Genomic DNA, 18,429 nt, shown 5'->3' with positions numbered 1-18,429 from the left:
TGCAATCAGTAACAACAGGTCACCAGGAGATTGCGGAGTCGGATCTCCAATGCTGCAATAATCTTCCTAAAAGATAAATATAACAGTGGAATTTTTTTGTTTACCGAGTTATTCTGCTTTGTAGCGAGCAGTAACCCATTGAAGCCACATTGACTGCATATGGAGCCCATATAACACAAGCCATGAACATGGGGCCAGGTGGTAATATGAACTACTACTAGGAAAGGTGCATTGATTTTTTTTTTTTTGTAGCTATTGTAACCCTTTGTATTTGTTACATGCCCCTGATCATCATTAATCTACAATGTTTGTAATCAAGTGTTTCTACAGCGTTTTAATGTGACCTGCATGTTTACCACTTTAAAATGTGAAATTTAATAATAATCAAGTGATCTATACACGTAAAGGTCAAGCACAGGCTTTCATCCCATGCATTACTGGTTAAAAAGAAGAGTACAAAGGCAGAAAATGTACTGCCATGCTCTATATTTCAATGTCACATGTAATAAAATATTCATCAATAACTTTGTACATTGATTTAAATCAACTCTGAAGGATGTAAATCCATCATGAATATATAAAAAAAGATTGATAAAAATTGTTAGTAATTTAGTACAGCTTTGAAGCCTGTACAGGTTGGATCCATATGTGAAGATAGAAAAAGACTAGAAGCATCTCTTCAGTCTTGTCTGATCAGATACAGTAGTCTTGAAAATTTCAGTAAGCAGATGGTTAGGGGGCAAACCTGGAAGGGAGAAGTTTTTCTCATTGCATATAAATCAATAAGATTAAAACCACTGCCAGATGAAGTGAAGAAGTGAATAACATTGATTATCTTGTTACGATAACACCTTGAGATACAGTGAACAGTTAAAATAATTCTTGAAGTTAAAGGGGTAGTTCACAAAACAAATCTTTTAAATCAATTGGTGCCAGAAAGTGCCAGAAGTTTGTAATTTACTTGCATTAAAAAAAATCTCAAAAGTCTTGTAATACTTTTTAGCTGCTGTATGTCCTGCAGGAAGTGGTGTATTCTTTCCAGCCTGGAGAGCTGGAGAGTTTTTTTTAATGGGGATTTGCTATTGCTCTGTACAGTTCCTGACATGGACAGAGGTGACAGCAGAGAGCACTGTGTCAGACTTAAAAGAATACACCACTTGCTGAAGGATATAAAGCAGCTGATAAGTACTGGAAGACTTGACATTTTTTAATAGAAGTAAATTACAAATCTCTAGCACTTTCTGACATCAATTAATGTGAAAGTTTTTTATGTGTTGGAAGAGGAAAAACAGGTGAGTTTAAGAATTTGGGAAAACTGGCACAAACACCAAATTGTGATTGAGAAATATTGGGTCTTTTGCCTTCATGTGGATGCTACTTTGAAACATACCACCTAACTTAAAGGCGTAGTGCGGCATTTAAAAATAATTCACTAAATGACACACATTACAAAGTTATACAACTGTGTAATGTGTGTTATGTAAGTGAATGGCCCCCTAACCCGTGTCCCCCCACCGCCGGAAGTGTGGTGCAGTATATTCACCAGATTATTGTCGACCCCGGCTGACATCTTGGGTTGAATAACGTCATCTTCGGGAGGCTGCCCCCACCGCTCCAGCCCTCCCTCATGCCGACCCCCCTCTACCGTTTCATCAGCTGCTCAGCTGCGATTGGCTGAGCATAACTCAGACTCCCGAAGATGACGTTGTTCGACAAAAGATGGCGGCCGGGGTCGACAGTAATCTGGTGAGTATACTGCACCACACTTCCGGGGGTGGGGGGAGACGGGTAAGGGGGCCATTCACTTACATAACACACATTACAAAGTTGTATAACTTTGTAATGTGTGTCATTTAGTAAATAACACCGCACTACCCCTTTAATGTTGTTAAAGATCAAGGAAACCTCATCTTAGCAAATGTATTCCCTCTTTCATCAGGTTATTATAGCCTACCACAGGGACAGGGAACTGTGGCTCTCCACCTGTTGCAAAACTACAACTCCCATCCTGCTTGGACAGCTAAAGCTTTAGCTTTGGCTGTCCAGGCATGATGGGAGTTGTAGTTTTGCAACAGCTGGAGAGCCACAGTTCCCTACCCCTGCCCTACCACATTGCCAAAATTGTTTAGCACATAGATACTGTATATCACATAGGATATTCCGTACTACCTGTAAACTCTGGGAGTTTCATTTTATCATTCTAATAAGTAAAACGCACATTGGGGTAAATGCATAAAAGACATTTTTCTTGGAGATGATTGCATGTGCATGGTCAGGATTATCGCTCTGCAATGAGTGAGATGTAAAATATTGGCTAGAGGGCAAAGATCAGCGGCTAATGCCTTCCATAAATGAGAATGACATTACAAAGCACTGCCGTCTATAATTTTTCTTCTGTTCTGTTAATGTTTCCATTAGTTATCAGCGTTCATCTCAGAATGAGCTACTCTCACTATCTATCTAGTCACACAGCTGAAGGCTCTAAATCTTATCTGTCAGTCTGTTTCTGTACATCTGTTCAATTTGTTTTCATATAATGTCAGTAATGTCAGCTGCATCACATATTTCATGCTATTATCTATGGGTAGCATCCACATCTGCATAGAGGGCATTTACCAAGTAGATCAAATTATATATAGCCAATGTAGCATTTTAAGTAGTGATTTTTTTTTTTTACTACCTGGTCAGCGCCGGTGCAGATATATTAGTTGTCTAGTCTATTTTTCAAAATGCCAACCAGTTCCCATGATCGGCGCCAGTTTCTTCATGTGCCCTGGCTCAAACTACGCACTGGATATGGGCCTGGTGCCCCCAGTATAATGATATCCCCTGGGGATACTGGGCCCACCTCCAGTGAATAGAGCGGGACGGTGCACATGAAGAAACCGGCACAGATCTCAGGAAACGGGCAAATTTTTGTCTATGTTCACACTACGTTCTTTACTGCAGGGGCGGCATCACATTAAAGTCAATGCAATGCCGTGCACTGTATGCACACATTGTTATTTTAATGTACATAATGTTATAATAATATATATAGAAAAATATAAAGTGGTGCTGATGGCACTGTGTGACAAAGTCCCAAACCAAGCTGCTCACTTGGTATAAATCTCAACCAGTATAAAAGTAATGGGACACCACAAAATGGTACTTGCAAGAAACTTTTTCCTTTTATGTATATCTTGAAAAGTTCAATGATACAAGGCAAAAAATGCTCACATAAAGAAATAACAAAGAAAAAAGTCACCACTGTGCACTGGACAGATGAACACTATGGCACGGTGCTCTGCAGTTCTCTCTCCACTGAGGCTCTCACCCTCTGGGAAACAGATGACTTCGACACGTACGCTACGTTTGGTGGGAGGAGCCCTCTTTCTCAAGCGCTTGGTCACGGAACACTTGGTCACGGAACGTCCGGTCTCTATACGTTGAGTGAACATAGCCTTATACTGGTTGATAATAATGTATATGCCTATTTTGTAAAAAAAAAAAAAAATGTTCCTGCAGCCAATTCAGAGGTATCGGCTGCAGGAATGTCCTAAATGCAGCCCGGCGGCCGGCAGTGTAACAGTGTCCATAGCTATGCAATGGATGCTGTTAAACACTGTGTGAACATAGCCATAGAGTGAAAATGCTTTTTTTTTTTTTTTTTTCCTATTTGTTTCTATCTATCTATCTATCTATCTGTCTATATAGGTGCATATTGTATAGTACTACAGAAGTTAAACATGTGAAAGTTATGTAAGATATGTAAAAATGTGTAAAATATGTGCACAAATATAAACGCAACCACTTATTACCAAAAACAAGCGATGCTCTGGGCAACCAAGGATGGCACTCACTGCAACACTTGTTGCGGCTATCAAATTTGATTCTAGGCGTAATATTGTTTGCCTATAAGGCTAATATATTATGTTATATTAGTTGCACATAGGTGTTATTTGTGGTATGCTAGTGCCCCTTTACCTGTAACTAATATATAAGAGGGGGCTTCTTAATTTGTGGACACATTCTCTACATTGTTGTATAGGATAACATACTATACAATGTGGTATGCAAATTAATTTAACATACGCAAAAATGAACGATATCCTTGCATAATGCTATATTCTATATGCTGGCTTATGCTATCAGTAAGTACTGTATGACATTGTTATTAGTATATAGAAAAATAAACATATATGCATTCAGCGTATGATGAGAGTAGAGAGTGAAATGCAATAAATAGGGACATTGATGAATTTTCATGTGTCTCAGTGTTATAATGTTCCCATTGAAGAACCAGCCACCACGACACCACAGCAGAAGTGATGATATTGTTATATTACAATGACCATAGTGTAGTGCACATATAACAGGTCCAGCTTACAACAGTAACAGCTGTAACAGTGCCAGCATGCCAGAGCCAGCCTAAACAGTGCCATCATAAAGGAGACAGAAGAAAAAAAATAAACCCACCATAACAGACCCAACTACAACAGTACCCCTATACCACAGGTGGATTGTGACTATAGCAAGCAACTATAGGAGAGGGAAGAATGGGTATGAGACAGCAGCAAGTTCTTACAATCTTACATTGGAGAACGTAAACCTCTTAAAAGTTATATAATGACACAATTTTCTTGAAATTATTTATAGAAAGATATAAGTATCATTCTGAAATCCAAGTATGTCTGCAAATTCCCAGGAATGTGTTATCATCATCTTAATCACCTGTATAGACATCACCATACATCTTATATGGTTCAGGTAACATCAAATTCTTAAATCTTTCACCGGCTTATCAATGTTGGGTAGTTTCCAAGTTCTGTGTTTCATTCCTTAAATATTTACTATTAGCTAATGATAAAAAAAAAACAATGTTCAAAATATTTTGCTGAATGTTGAAAAACATCAACATAACATTGTGTGATAGAATATGAATGATTTTGCTTTGCATATTAATATACCTGAAGGTGTTGTACACTATGGACAATTCCTTTATGTTAAAAGTGCTTGCTGATGATTCACAGTCTCTTCAAATTATCTGTAGTAATTTGAGGAGGCCGGCAGCATATTTTTAGTCTCACCGCAGTGTCATTGCTGGGAAAATGCAGCATTACCTGGTTTTCAGTAAAATTATGCAGGGTCGTCAAGTGCGATAGGTAGGCTTTGTCCCCACTCAATTTTTTGGTCCACATTTTCAGCCTATTTCAAGTCTGTTTTTCTTGCACAAATGGCTGAAAATGTCAGCCATAAAATTACGGCTCTAAACGTTTGCTGAATGAGATTTTTTTTTAACCTGTTTCTACTTTTTCTTCTCATTGAGTCCAATGACCATCCATCGCTACTAGGAATGGGGTGCTCCTAAACATATCTCCAATTGGATGTGTTGCCACTGCACACACTTAAATCACCAAACTACCCCCATGGGACTATCATGCCTGGGGAGTAGATGATTTATTTGCTATCATTTGTCCTTTCTTGCAACAATTACCCATTGACTTGAGCTCCTGAGCAATCCATAATATCTGTAAGAAATGCATTGAGCACTCCACTGTCCGGATCACACTAGGGTATCAAACCTATGGTTATAGCATGTTAGGCCTTACCCTTTTGAGGGCAATTGCTCCAACAATTCTTGAGTAAGTGGAACTACCTATTCCCTTTGATAGGGACTACTAGGGACACTACTACTTGTGGCCCCGAATATACAGAACTGAGAGAAATGTACTCAAATGGTCTTCATCTTTGTAGTATTGCTGCTGAACTTGGCAGGGCATCCTACATTGGTTGTATTGCCCTATTTGCCTCATAGCACACTTGTGTCTGGGGGGTAATACTTTTTAGACATATTTATAAACTGTTATGTCGTTGAGGTATACACCCATACTCATAACCGGAGTTTAAGATCAATTAGTTTTTGTGTTTAAATGAACTCAATACTGTGTTTCCCAGAAAATAAGACAGTGTCTTATATTAATTTTTTCTCCCAAAGATGTGCTATGTCTTATTTTCAGTCTTATTTATCCATGAAGAATTCACACTTCTTGTTAAACAAAAAAAATTAACATTTATTATATATACTGTACATCAGTTGTCATAACAAACCAACATAACCCTGGTGGCAGGGAGGGTCTTACGTTTGGGGATGCCTAATTTTAAGCTATCCTGTAAATCCTCCACTATGCCTTATTTTTGGAGGATGTCTTATTTTCGGTGGTATTAAAAAACAGCGGCTTTTTTGGTGTGTTTTACAGTTGAAAAAATGGAACATAATTCTGAGTGCAAACATAGATTCTTTGTAACCATGCTGGTTAATAGGGGAGAAAACTAATAATCCAATACTAGTCATGATATTGATTTTGTATTGATAGTTGTATCTTCAAAACACTAAACTCAACCTAACTAAATCTTTCACCTACTATCAGCATCACCTAGATTGACCTTGGTGGAACCAAGAAGAACTCTTCATACAATTTCAGTTTTTTAGTACAAGCTATTCCAGTTGTTCTTCAAAAAACTTCAGTGAGAGGCAAAGACCATCACCACCATTGTATTAATGCTTTCCTATGAACATCTTTAAAAGTTACCATGCAAATTATACAAGGACATCTATAAATTCATTCAAGTCTTTACTGTAAAAGAGCGCAGACCAATCTGAAGCTATAGTTAAAGCCTGAAAAAGCCTTTTGCGTGCAACAGAGAATAACTGGAACTGATAGCTCTTAGAAGAATGTGTGATCCACATGTAGATTCAGCAACTACCACAATGCAGGTTCGTGTGTTAGATAATACTGAAACCATTTCACTGTGATCTAGCAATTTCTGTTCGGAGGCTTGTTCGTGATTATGTAGAACCACAAAACCTCACTCTAATTATATCAACATTGCAGGTTTTTATATGCATGAAGATGTGTGTTTTGAATTATAAAGTAAGTGTATCAAGTATGTACTGTATGGTTTTTCATTCATTCACGTGTAACTTTCTCTTTATTTTTATTTTTTTATATATAAATTAATAGTACAAAAGGAAAAACCTGCCTCTTCTTCTACTTACAAGACTTCTCTATTCCTCATACTGCCTACTGCAAGGATCATTCACTCTTAATTCATTGATAAAATATATTTTTAGGCAAAGATGAGTATGGATTATCAATTTACTGAGAGATCGGGTTACAGTGGCTGCCCATAGATGTCTATGGAAAGGAAAGAGAAAGGAAGAAGGAGGAGCAACTAGGGCGGCATCAAACTTCTGCAGCCATGGGGATTCAAATGCAGAGCGTTTGGGTTTGGACAACACTAGTAACAACATGTAACCATGATGTGGAGGTATTTTTAGTTTCTTGACACTAATAATTAAGCATTTTACCCATCCTGCTGGCCAGGCTGGGAACTGTAGCCCCAACTTCTTTTAGGTGGATTAATGGTAAGATAGGGAGGGATCAAAGTTAAATTTATGTATGGGAGACTTTGTAATTGCTAGTCGCTGTCCCCTCTGGAGCTAAGCAGTGAAAACTGACAATTCGAGTTTACCAAAATTAAATGCAGCTAATAAATGCAGGATGCAAGTCATATAATAGTCAAAAATAGAGCTATTATTGTAATGGCACATGGCCATGTCCGTTACCCCCTACCTCCTCTGGGTCGCACTATGCTGTGATGCCCCTTTCTATCAGCCTGATTGTCCTCTGGCAGCTTCCCTCAGAGGAATGGGCTGACTTCCTGTAGGATTGGGCTCCCTCTGGTGGCAGGCATGCATCTGTCCACCTGTATTTATAAGTTCAGCCCACAGGCTCAGGAGTCTTCTGGCATATTCTGCTAAGGGTATATATTGTCTGCACCTCCTCACCACTTTGCTCAGTTGTCATTTTTGTTGTCAGTCAGCAACCACCTCTGTGTTCACTGGCTATCTGTCACTTCCTAACGATCTTCTAGCTTTTTGGATCTCAGTCCATTTCCAGTTCTAGCTTAGCTTCACTCTGAACTACTGTACTAACGTTGCATCCTGCACTTCTTCCACAGAGAAGGGGAACCCCTAGTCCTGGACTCCAGTCAGTGGTCACCGAGATCCTTCTTTGAGGGTAGCAACCTGGGAGTTTCCCACAGCAAAGTCCATCCTTTCTTGCAGCGGGTGAAAATCGGGATCTCCTTAGACTCCACTCCTCGGTGAAGGAATGCCAGTACTCCTCAGTGATCCAGGGGATCTACTTCGTAGTGCTTGGACCATCCATTACAATTCCTCATGTACACATACATCAGCTTATTTTGAAACAATAGTAATTCTTGACATACCAACTGGCAGGTTGGACATGGACAATGGCCTGTATATTTACAAGTGGACACAACATCTGAGCCTCAAATTTCTATTACTGTATATCTAAAAACTTAAATGAAATTAATTTAACCCATTTTTAGAGCTCAGTTCCTTGTTTGATACATTAGGCCTCATCTGATCTGTTTGCACCTAGACAGTTGTTTCTACTACCTAATATCTCCATGGGTCCTAAGGGGCTGTCCTGTACCAATGCATTATTCTATTATTATGGACCACAGGCGCAGCAGGTTTTTAGAGACCACATAGAGATCAGTAAATAAAAAACATAAGTGCTTATGGTATATAAACAGTTGTCAGAAACAGACCTTGCACTTGACCCCTGGTTTTAAGGACTTCAGTCTGAATTATTTCTCTGTATGCTGTATTTCTCTGCCATACGTATCAATGGCAAACTCAAAAACAGCTCAACAGCAGCTGGATAACAGTTTTTTTTTTTAAACAGCAGTTCTACAACAACCAACAACAGTCTTTTTCTTTCTTTGTAATTACAATTAATTGTAACTCATTGTACAGTTCAATGCACATCCTAGATATATGTGGTTGACTCAGCAGGCCCTAGCAGTAACTTAACAATTCTCAACCATTTTCTTCCTACAGTTCCTATGCAGATCAATATGGCTTTTAGTCACCAACTAAAAATAAAAGTTGGGTCTGATCCTACAGTCATGTTTCATCTGCTTTCTTACCATCCTAACCTAATTTTAAAGGGGAACTCCAGGTAGAGGTTAAAAAAAATAAAATTTCTGCAGAAGCATATAGCATTACTTACCTGTCTACCCCAGTTTTGAAACTACCAAAAATCCATTTGTTCGGGTTTTTTTGTTCTGTATTGTGTTTCTGTCCTTCCTGGTTGAGCAGTTCCCAGAATGCAATGCTTTCCCTCAGCTGATCATCACAGTCCCCCACCCATCACAATCAGTAAATTTAGTGCTGCACCTGCTTCTGGCCATTCAGAGATGGTGGATCACTCAGGGGATTGGGGAATCCAGCCAAGCCTCCTGTGAGATCACACCCTGTCCCCTGTCTGCATCATCAGCCTGTGCTCAGCAAACACACACAATGTCAGACAGAGGCATGGAATATTTGTCTCCTAAGGTGGGAGAGCAGTGGGACCAGGAGACAATGTGGATTGGCCCAGGGGCCATTTTTTTTCCCACTTCCTGGATATCTACCAGCTACCAGTTTGGCAGAACAGCACAGATACGGCAATACATTGTATAGACACATCTATATAACTTTTAATGTACTTTTAATAGAAAACAAGTTTTTCTTATCCGGAGTTCCCCTTTAAGGGGTTAAAAGGTAGAATAACACATGACTGTACAGATGTACTTACTTTTTGTCAATTGTAATAAAACTGTAATAGACTAAAGGTTTGCATAGGAATTGATATGATAATTTTGTTATATCATTAGGGTGTGTTTACACAAACAGATTTATCTGACAGATTATCGAAGCCAAAGCCAGGAACAGACTATAAGCATGGAACAGGGCATAAAGAAAAGATTGAGATTTCTCCTTTTTTCAAACCCATTCTTGGCTTTGGCTTCAATAATATGTCAGATAAATCTACAAATTTACATTGTGTGTGAACTCACCCTTACTGTTACTTCCTAATGCCAGGAAGAGAACAAATCAATTCCATTGAGAACTCGATATATGATGGGTTTTTCCAGAAGTATTACATGGCCATCATTAGAAAAGACCACCAATGTCTGATCAGTCAACTATGTGACTATGGCTATAGTTATCAGCATATCAGAAAAGTCTATCTGAAGTTTGCCATAAAGTCTATCTCTTTGCAGCTTTGGAGACAGCTTTTGGATGCTATCTCCCAATTGGTGCAGATGCAGTTGTTGCCGGATTGCCATGGATACGTCCCTCGCCAACCATGTTTCTTGGGACTCAGCAGGCGTAGGACATATCCACAACAACCCAATATTCCAGCAGCATCTGAGTCTGCATGCCGATCAGGAGGGATCAACTTTGTGACAGGTACCCCTGAAACCAAGCAAAACAATTCACTTCTAATGGAACATAATGCAAGAAAAATATTACTGTGTAAGCCTTCTAGACTCTGTGGAATTTTACAGAACAATAGGGCTTTGTTTTTCTGTCTATGTATTGTATAGTGTACAGTGCTGTGATGAACTTGTGATCTGTGTCTTGCAATATCTTCCTTCTCGTCTTAAGAAAGTGCAAGGATAACAGTAGAGAACCAAGCATTCCTGCCTGATTAACTGGATTAGCTATAGACCAGAACTAATCACTGTAGCCAATTCTTAATTCAGCCAATGTGCATTATGTTGTGCCCCATTTTCCTCAAGGCCCTTGTAAAAGAATGCCATTTGTATCTCTTCTGTCAATTAACTCTGCTTTGAGCCTTATTTATACAGATGTGCCCTGGATTTTTTGCCACGCTTCTTCACTTTGAACACGGAAACACAGGGAAGGAATTTTAAATATTCATTGTTTGATTCCTTTTTCCATTGTATTTAATGTTTGCAGTTATTATGAATAGGTTTGCATTGCATGATCTTTTGTGTAAGGCAAACCTCCTCTGCAAATTACCTGTAATATAATATTTACATAGGAAACTGTGCATTTCCTTTGTTCTGTTCATTGATGCTTTGGGGGGATTTAACCACAGAATAGATATAAGATCTGTTCTTATTTTAATTAAAATATTTTTACTTGTTGCAACACCATTTCTAGCATTAACCTACCAAGAATGTACATGATACATATAGACATTATTTATATATGATATAGTGTTGGCTGGATCGGTTAGCTGCATCATGCACATTACAATTATGGGCAAGTGGAATCATGAACATTTTTGAACTTTAGCTATTGATTTACTGTACATTACTTGGATGAATTAATAATGTATGATGTATCATGTATATATGTGTGTATGATGGAAATTAGATCAAGTTTGGGAGGATGCAAATAAGAAAGTGAGTTCATGTTGGCCAAGGGTATAGCTAAGGGCTCATGGGCCCTGGTGCAAAAGTTCAGCATGGGCACACCATTCCCCCAGAGGACATCTTCTATTTATAACTATGGGCATTGCCTGCCCGTAACTTTCAGCTACACAGCTGGTAAAGGTGCCAGCTATTGTCTTTCTGTGGACCTTGAGTTACAATGAAACTGATCAGACACAGTCGCAGGCATAAAGAACATATACATTCAGTGACTCACAGGTGAACTCTTCTTTGACCGTTTGCAAAGACCACCAGGAATACCTCTGCTTCTAGTCATGTCTTAGCTATGCAGATTTTGCTGCCCAGATGTCTTTGGAACCTAAAGTGAATGTACCACTACCACTGCAGTGTATTATGCCTGTCATATGCCTGCCTTAAAGTGGCACTATCAGCAGGTTCTGTCCAATGAACCTGCTGATATTCCGCAGACGTTCTTTACCTGATGACTGCAGTAATGTTAATGATTCTCTTCTTTTCTGCTTTCTTTAGTTATTTGCTAATTGCTCCAATGCTAATCAGGCGCTTAAAAACATTTGGGCATCACATAACGGCCCAGAGCACCACCTTGGCCCGCCCAGTCCGCCCCCTCCCGTGCTGCTCACTATGCATTTGAATATGCATAGTGGGCGGCCCAGAGCTCCAGGAGGGCCAAGGGGGTTGCTTCGAGCCACTCACTGGAGGCCTCAGTAAGGTCTCAGGTAGTTATAGCATACCATTGGGACTTCTCCCTATGTTATCCCTATAGATGCTGAGATCACACTGATGATTAACAACTTGGACCCGTCATGGATGGCACAGGCACAGTCTATATGGGTATTAAAATGTATGTGCCACCTTGTCCATATGTGGGAAGAGGTTATTGAAAATTTATGTACCAAGAAAAAAGAAAAACTCATGACTATTGATTAATATGTTTACCCATTACACTATCTCTAGGTCAAATCAGCTGGCAAGAAATGTTTTAAAGAGTTGTTGTCTCTGAACTAGCTTTCGATAAAACCATTTAGTTTCATTAAATTGAATCCAGTAAAAATTTACAAAGAAAGTTCATGCTGGAACATTTCAAAGGTTCTGAAGGCAGATGGAGTTCAGTTTAGTGATCTGTGCTTATTTTAAAGATTACTGAACTATAGGCCTTTTCACAATGTATAAACACAGATATGTCATAATGATGGCAAGTACAAACAAGTCACTGAGATGAATACACATCAATGTCAATATACAGTGTACTTCATGGAAATACTCTTCTTAAGAAGAATATTTCAAATAATATGAGAGCATTTCATTAATCTACTTATTATTTTCACATGATCTAACACTACAGTCCTAACTTTGTAAAGCTGTTATGTCTGAGGAGGACTTATCGATGCATGGTTGGTCACAGTGAAATGCTTACTCTTACTGGAAGCAATATAGGACATTACTTTAGGTTTAGAGACAACACTCCATATTATCCTGTATAATAAACAAAATAGGTAGTGAATTATTGTAAGGATAATGGAATTTTACTAGGAAACAGAGGCAAATGGGCCCATTGGATCATATAGTCCATGATATATGTGAGGCATGTAGTTGTCCCACTGCACCAGTAGCAGATTTTAATAGGTCCTTTTCGGACAGTAGCCCGGGGCCCTGAGCTCCTGGGGGGCCCATGGCCACCCAAAAAGACTTATACTTTCAGTGGTGGTATTGTCTCCTGGCTACAGTTCTGCCATGATTTGCAAAAATCGCTGTTTTTTTACTACAGTTTTGAACAAATCAGGGCATCATGAGATTATCTATCCTGTACTATGAACACCATGCTAGTGTTGCCATAGTTACAGTAGAGTTGGTGGGCCCAAGCTCAGGGCCTATGGTAAAGTTAATATGCCCCTGCACTGCACATTTGGTAGCATATTCATATTTTTGGTGTAAGACAATTTAATTTGAAAAAAACAATCCGTAGAAACCAACTGACTGATAATCCCATTAAAATGAAATCTTAACACTAGAAAATTCCAATGTCTTTATGGTTGAACTGAGAATGGCCTTCTAATGATTGGGGAATAATACTAAATGAAACATCTTTCTAATCTGATCTGATGACATTTTAATATGGAAACAGACGTAGTTGAGCTGAATGTGTCACGGTTCCCGGTGCACACTCAAAGCTCTCAGAATCACAATAACCCATTTTACTAACTATGGTCCCATAGATTTCATGATGAGCTTTGTTAAATTAAAAATGTCTCCTACTTTGACAATCTCATCGCCTCTATAGCTGTATATAAGTAAATGGTATATGAGTAACTGGAAGATTTTGGACGAACATGTGTACGGTAAATGAATTTCATCAAAAGACAATCTGAATACATATTTAAAGAGGTAATCCAGGCAGGAGTGTTTTTTAGTATATGCCCAGGGATAGGTTGTTTAAAAGTAATAAAGTGCATTTACATCCCTCACTCCAGCAGTGCCGTTACCGATCAATCCTGTGGTATCCCACCTCATTCACTGGTTGGTTGGGCAGGCCTGCAATGTCACAGCCCCAGAACTTTGAAGCAGCTGAACAGTGGGAATAAATCGTAAGATTCAGTCATAACTACGGTGTCGGTGACCTATCCCCAGGCATATACTAAAAAGGCTCCTGCCTTAGAGTGTCATTTTAATTGCAAAAGAAAGGAGAGTCGAAACTTGTATGACTACATTTTAGAAAAAGCATCGACAGGATAGATTATTATCAGACAAACATACAATATACAGCCAGTATTTTACCCCTTACTAGGCATTTCTCTATCAATTTGACCCTACTAGACCCCTTCTCGGTTTCTACAATACGTATGGCTATTATTAGGCCAAATAGGTGATACTAAGGGTCACCTCAAGGCTTTCCTCAATTCATATTGCAACTACTAGCCCTTTTTAAGATATCAGAGAATGAAATGATACTTTTAAATTACATTTGTGCCCTGAAATAATATACTTAAAAGAGAAGTCCGGCAAAATTTTTTATTAAAGTATTATGTTGCCCCAAAAGTTACACAAATCAGCAATATACACTTATTTTCTCCCTGCACTTACTACTGCATCAAGGCTTCGCTTCCTGGATAAAATGATGATGTCACGACCCGACTCCCAGTGCTGTGCGGGCTGTGGCTGCTGGAGAGGATGATGGTAGAGGGATGCTCAGTGTCCCTCCAGTGTCCTGTGTCCCTCAGTGTCCCCCTGCCATCATCCTCTCCAGCAGCCACAGCCCGCACAGCTCTGGGAGTCGGGTCGTGACATCATCATCATTTTATCCAGGAAGTGAAGCCTTGATGCAGTAGTAAGTGCAGGGAAAAAGGCACTTTATGTGCATTTCCTTTAATAAGTGTATATGGGTGATTTGTATAACTTTTGGGGGGCAACACAATACTCTAATAAAAATTTTCTCTGGACTTCTCCTTTAAAGAGACTCTGTACCCACAATCTGCCCCCCCCCCCCCCCAAAAAAAAAAAAAACTGCTTGTACGCTTGATAGTGGCTTTGAATCCAAGATCTGTCCTGGTGTCAGTTCGGCAGGTGATGCAGTTATTGTCCTGAAAAACAACTTTTAAACTTGCAACCTTGTGTCAAACTGGCATGGCCTAGAGTGTCTGTGCATTAGACTGGCACAACCTCTCCATCCCTCCTCCCCGCCCTTTTCATCATTAGGAATGCTCTAGTCAGGTATTCTCCTATTCCTCACTTGTCTGAACACTGCACAGGTGCCTTAACGATCCAGCCCATGTGCAGTGCTCACACAGGTGATAAATAGAAGAAAATCTGCCTGAAGCATTTCTAATGATGAAGAAGGCGGAGAGGAGGGATGGAGGGTTGTGCCAGTCTAAGGGCCCTATTACACCAGACGATTATTGTTCAGATTATCATTAAATCGTTCGAATCTAAACGATAATCGTTCGTTTGAATAGCAGTTAACGATTAACGACCGAACAAGAAATCGTTGATTGCTTTATAAGACCTGGACCTATTTTTATCGTTGCTCGTTCGCAAAACATTCGCAAATCGTTCGCATTGAATAAGACGTTGTTCGGTCGTTCACAATAGATACGAACGCAATAGCGAAGAATTAGCGAAGAAAAAACGATCGCAAATACGATCATAAGTAACGATTATCATTCCATGGAAATGAGTGAACGTTTTCAGGTATTTCGCAATAGACGTCGTTTGGGATCGTTAATCGTTAACGATTATGCGAACGATAATCGTCTGGTGAAATAGGGCCCTTATGCACAGACACTTTAGGCCATGCCAAGTTGACACAGGGCTGCAAGTTTAAAAGTAGTAATTAAAGGAGAGGTTCCACCAAAGTTAAAAATCTAATGGTCTTTTTACACGGAACGATTGATCGTTCGTTTTTGCACAATAACGATCAAATTTGAACGATAATTGTACGTGTAAACGCAGCGAACGATTAAACAAAGAGCGAGAAATCGTTCGTTTTCAACATGTTCTCAAATCATTGTTGATCGTTCGCAAAAAATTCGCAGATCGTTTAGTGTAAACAGTCTTTCAACGATTTAACCTATGTGTGAGATAGGGTTAAACGATCGCATAGCGAATTTTCCGTACGATGTATCGTTCTGTCTAAACGCTGATCGTTATAAAAAAAAAACATAGTTCATTCAAAATCGTTAGTCGTGCGATCGGGCGAATTATCGCTCTGTGTAAAAGTACCATAAGGCAGGCAGGGGTGTGTGGGAACATAATAAAGAAAGCATACTTACCCATCCCCATGCCCCCACAGAGCTGACTTACCGATTCCTGGTATCCTGCAGCTCTTTCAGATGCAATGCCTCGTACATGGCTGATGGACTGCCCACTCAACCAATTAGTGGACTGGACACCACTGCAGTCACTGAATGGCTGAGCAGGCAATTTCTCAGCCAAGCCATGAGGTTGCAGCTGGAGAAGCCAGGTATGGGACGTACCTGACTGCTGGCCGTGGATGATATTCAGCAGCTCTCAGCATCAGTCAAGTTGCACAAAAGGGGTACAGGGACAGGTAAGTATACTTTCTTTATTATGTTCATGCACCCCCCTGCCTGCCTGAGATTTTTTAACTTGGTGGAACTTCTCCTTTAATTTAAAACTGCTGCTCAAGATGTATCAAATGCCTAGGAATGAGAAGTCAGTGAAAACTATGAAAACTTAGTTTGTCTTCACCTTCTGTCTTTTTCCAATAAACTTTGACCTGAAGTTGATTATCCTGGTAGAACGGAGCTCCGATTTCAAGCATGTGAGCTGTGCGTTTTCTTTGAGGCGGCACCAGAGTATCAGTCTTCATTTTACTGACTTTTGATACTTGATCCTCTGAAAATAATGAAATGATTTATTAGAATCTAAGCTACATTTTATATTAACAGTAAATTGTATTTCCATTAATGCTAGGAATTCTTTTTAGATCTATATTGATCTTCATTAGAACAGTGAGAACCACTGCAATACAAAAATAATGGAGTAATACGATGCATAGAAAAGAACACGTAAAATCGTAGATCAACTACCACGAGTATAATACACCCGTGTGTTTTTCTGCTAAGTCATTGCACATAGATTAACTTCTTACTTTTAACATTTATGTTTTTTTAAAAAGTCCCTACCTTTTCCTATCCTGCCATGTTTGGGTGCCCTTTTGTTTTGCTTAGTCTTACTTTTCGCATACATTTCATCATAACTAGAAAAGTAACTGGATACTGTACGAGACGTAAGAATTTGTAAGAGAGTAATTTTCAACAGCAAGAATGTTATTGAGACTGTATGGTTAGATGGACAGGGGTTTGCAGAAGGTAAACAGTAGTTCACTGCACTATTAATCATAAAAGCTTGACAGGTGAGTGAGGGAGTTTAATATTTGTCAGGTTTGTATATATGTATTGCCTATACTATTTATAATATATATTTAAACATTGCATAACATATCAAATGTCAGACACCCAGCTCTAGCTTATAGAACAAACTATGTTAGGGTTGAAGTTCAAAAGGGGGTATTTTATTTTATCATTTATTTATTTAATGTTACTCATATTTTCCGCCGGTCATATGTTGTTGTTTTTCTTACATTCAAAGTTCCTGTTTTATATTGAAGGAAAATCTGCGAATATCATAAAATTATTGTTCCTGTTATCCCAATTTTTCACTTCTACATTTAATATATATTTATAATGATGAGAAACAGATAACTTTCTGCTGTCCAGTATTTGTTGTGCAAAATTGCTGATATATTATACTATTTTTCACTCATTGATTGTTGCCGAAATAAAAATAGTCGGGCTATATACAATATGCTTTTAGTAGTTGCTGTGGGGCCCATTAAATTCTAATAAAAGCTTTTCTCTTCTGCGGGCAATGATTCATTCCTAAGGGTTAAAACCATTTGTTTTTTTTTTGTTTTTTTCATTATTGCATCAAATTTGATTCTCCCATAGAATTTTTTACACAGAAATAATCGTAAAGCGTATCCTTGAACACTCATAATTCATGTCATGTACTTACTAGATGAACTGGATGGCCCGGAGGAAAAATATAAAGAGACCTTTGCACTTTTTAAACGTACTTGTCCCCAGTATGTAATTGCTTGAATCTCTACCATATAATTGCTGTTGGGCTGTAATCCTTCTAATGTCACATAGTTCTGGTTCTGAAATTGAATAAAATATGACAGTTACATATTTTCAAGATACTTTGTTTTGTTATAGTAAGAATATTAAAAAAAAAAAAGTGTTGCATATTTAAAGGTAGCAAAGAAGACCCGTGGCTCTTCAAAATATGTTGTATGTCATTAACCATGAGGAGCCACTTCTCCGCAGATTTGGGTGCTTTATTTATAATAATTTCCATTTAATAGCTGCCATTTACATAAGTGTTGCTGTCCAATTGCCGAGTGGGGTCTAAACTTTCTATTATAATATGGATATTGTAGTCAGACAAGCAATGGTTCAGGGCAGGGAGCTTCAGAGCTAGAAATGGCAATCCAAATGCAGAAGATGGTAAAGCAGAAAGCATAATCCGAAGAATTGGTACGGGTCAGAATATATGGGAATACAGCAGAAGCAGCAGACTAAAACCTTTGCTTGGGATGCTAGAATTCTACAACACTAAGGCAGG

The 18,429-nt window shown here is 38.9% G+C and overlaps 1 protein-coding gene across 1 annotated transcript in view; it reads right to left on the bottom strand.

Annotated features, from left to right (window-relative positions):
- The window catches only part of ANOS1 (anosmin 1), a 157,363-nt gene that overhangs the window by 16,453 nt on the left and 122,481 nt on the right, over positions 1-18,429 (bottom strand). The window contains exons 8-9 of the mRNA XM_069945364.1: positions 17,818-17,962; positions 16,489-16,635 (exon numbers count right to left, since the gene is read on the bottom strand). Of these exons, the coding sequence (XP_069801465.1) occupies positions 16,489-16,635; positions 17,818-17,962 (292 nt within the window). The remainder of the gene's footprint in view (positions 1-16,488; positions 16,636-17,817; positions 17,963-18,429) is intronic.

Source organism: Dendropsophus ebraccatus, chromosome 11, assembly GCF_027789765.1.
Source record: "Dendropsophus ebraccatus isolate aDenEbr1 chromosome 11, aDenEbr1.pat, whole genome shotgun sequence".
NCBI lineage: Eukaryota > Metazoa > Chordata > Amphibia > Anura > Hylidae > Dendropsophus > Dendropsophus ebraccatus.
Note: the sequence above shows the minus strand (reverse complement) of the source record. Positions and strands in the feature narration are given on the sequence as shown.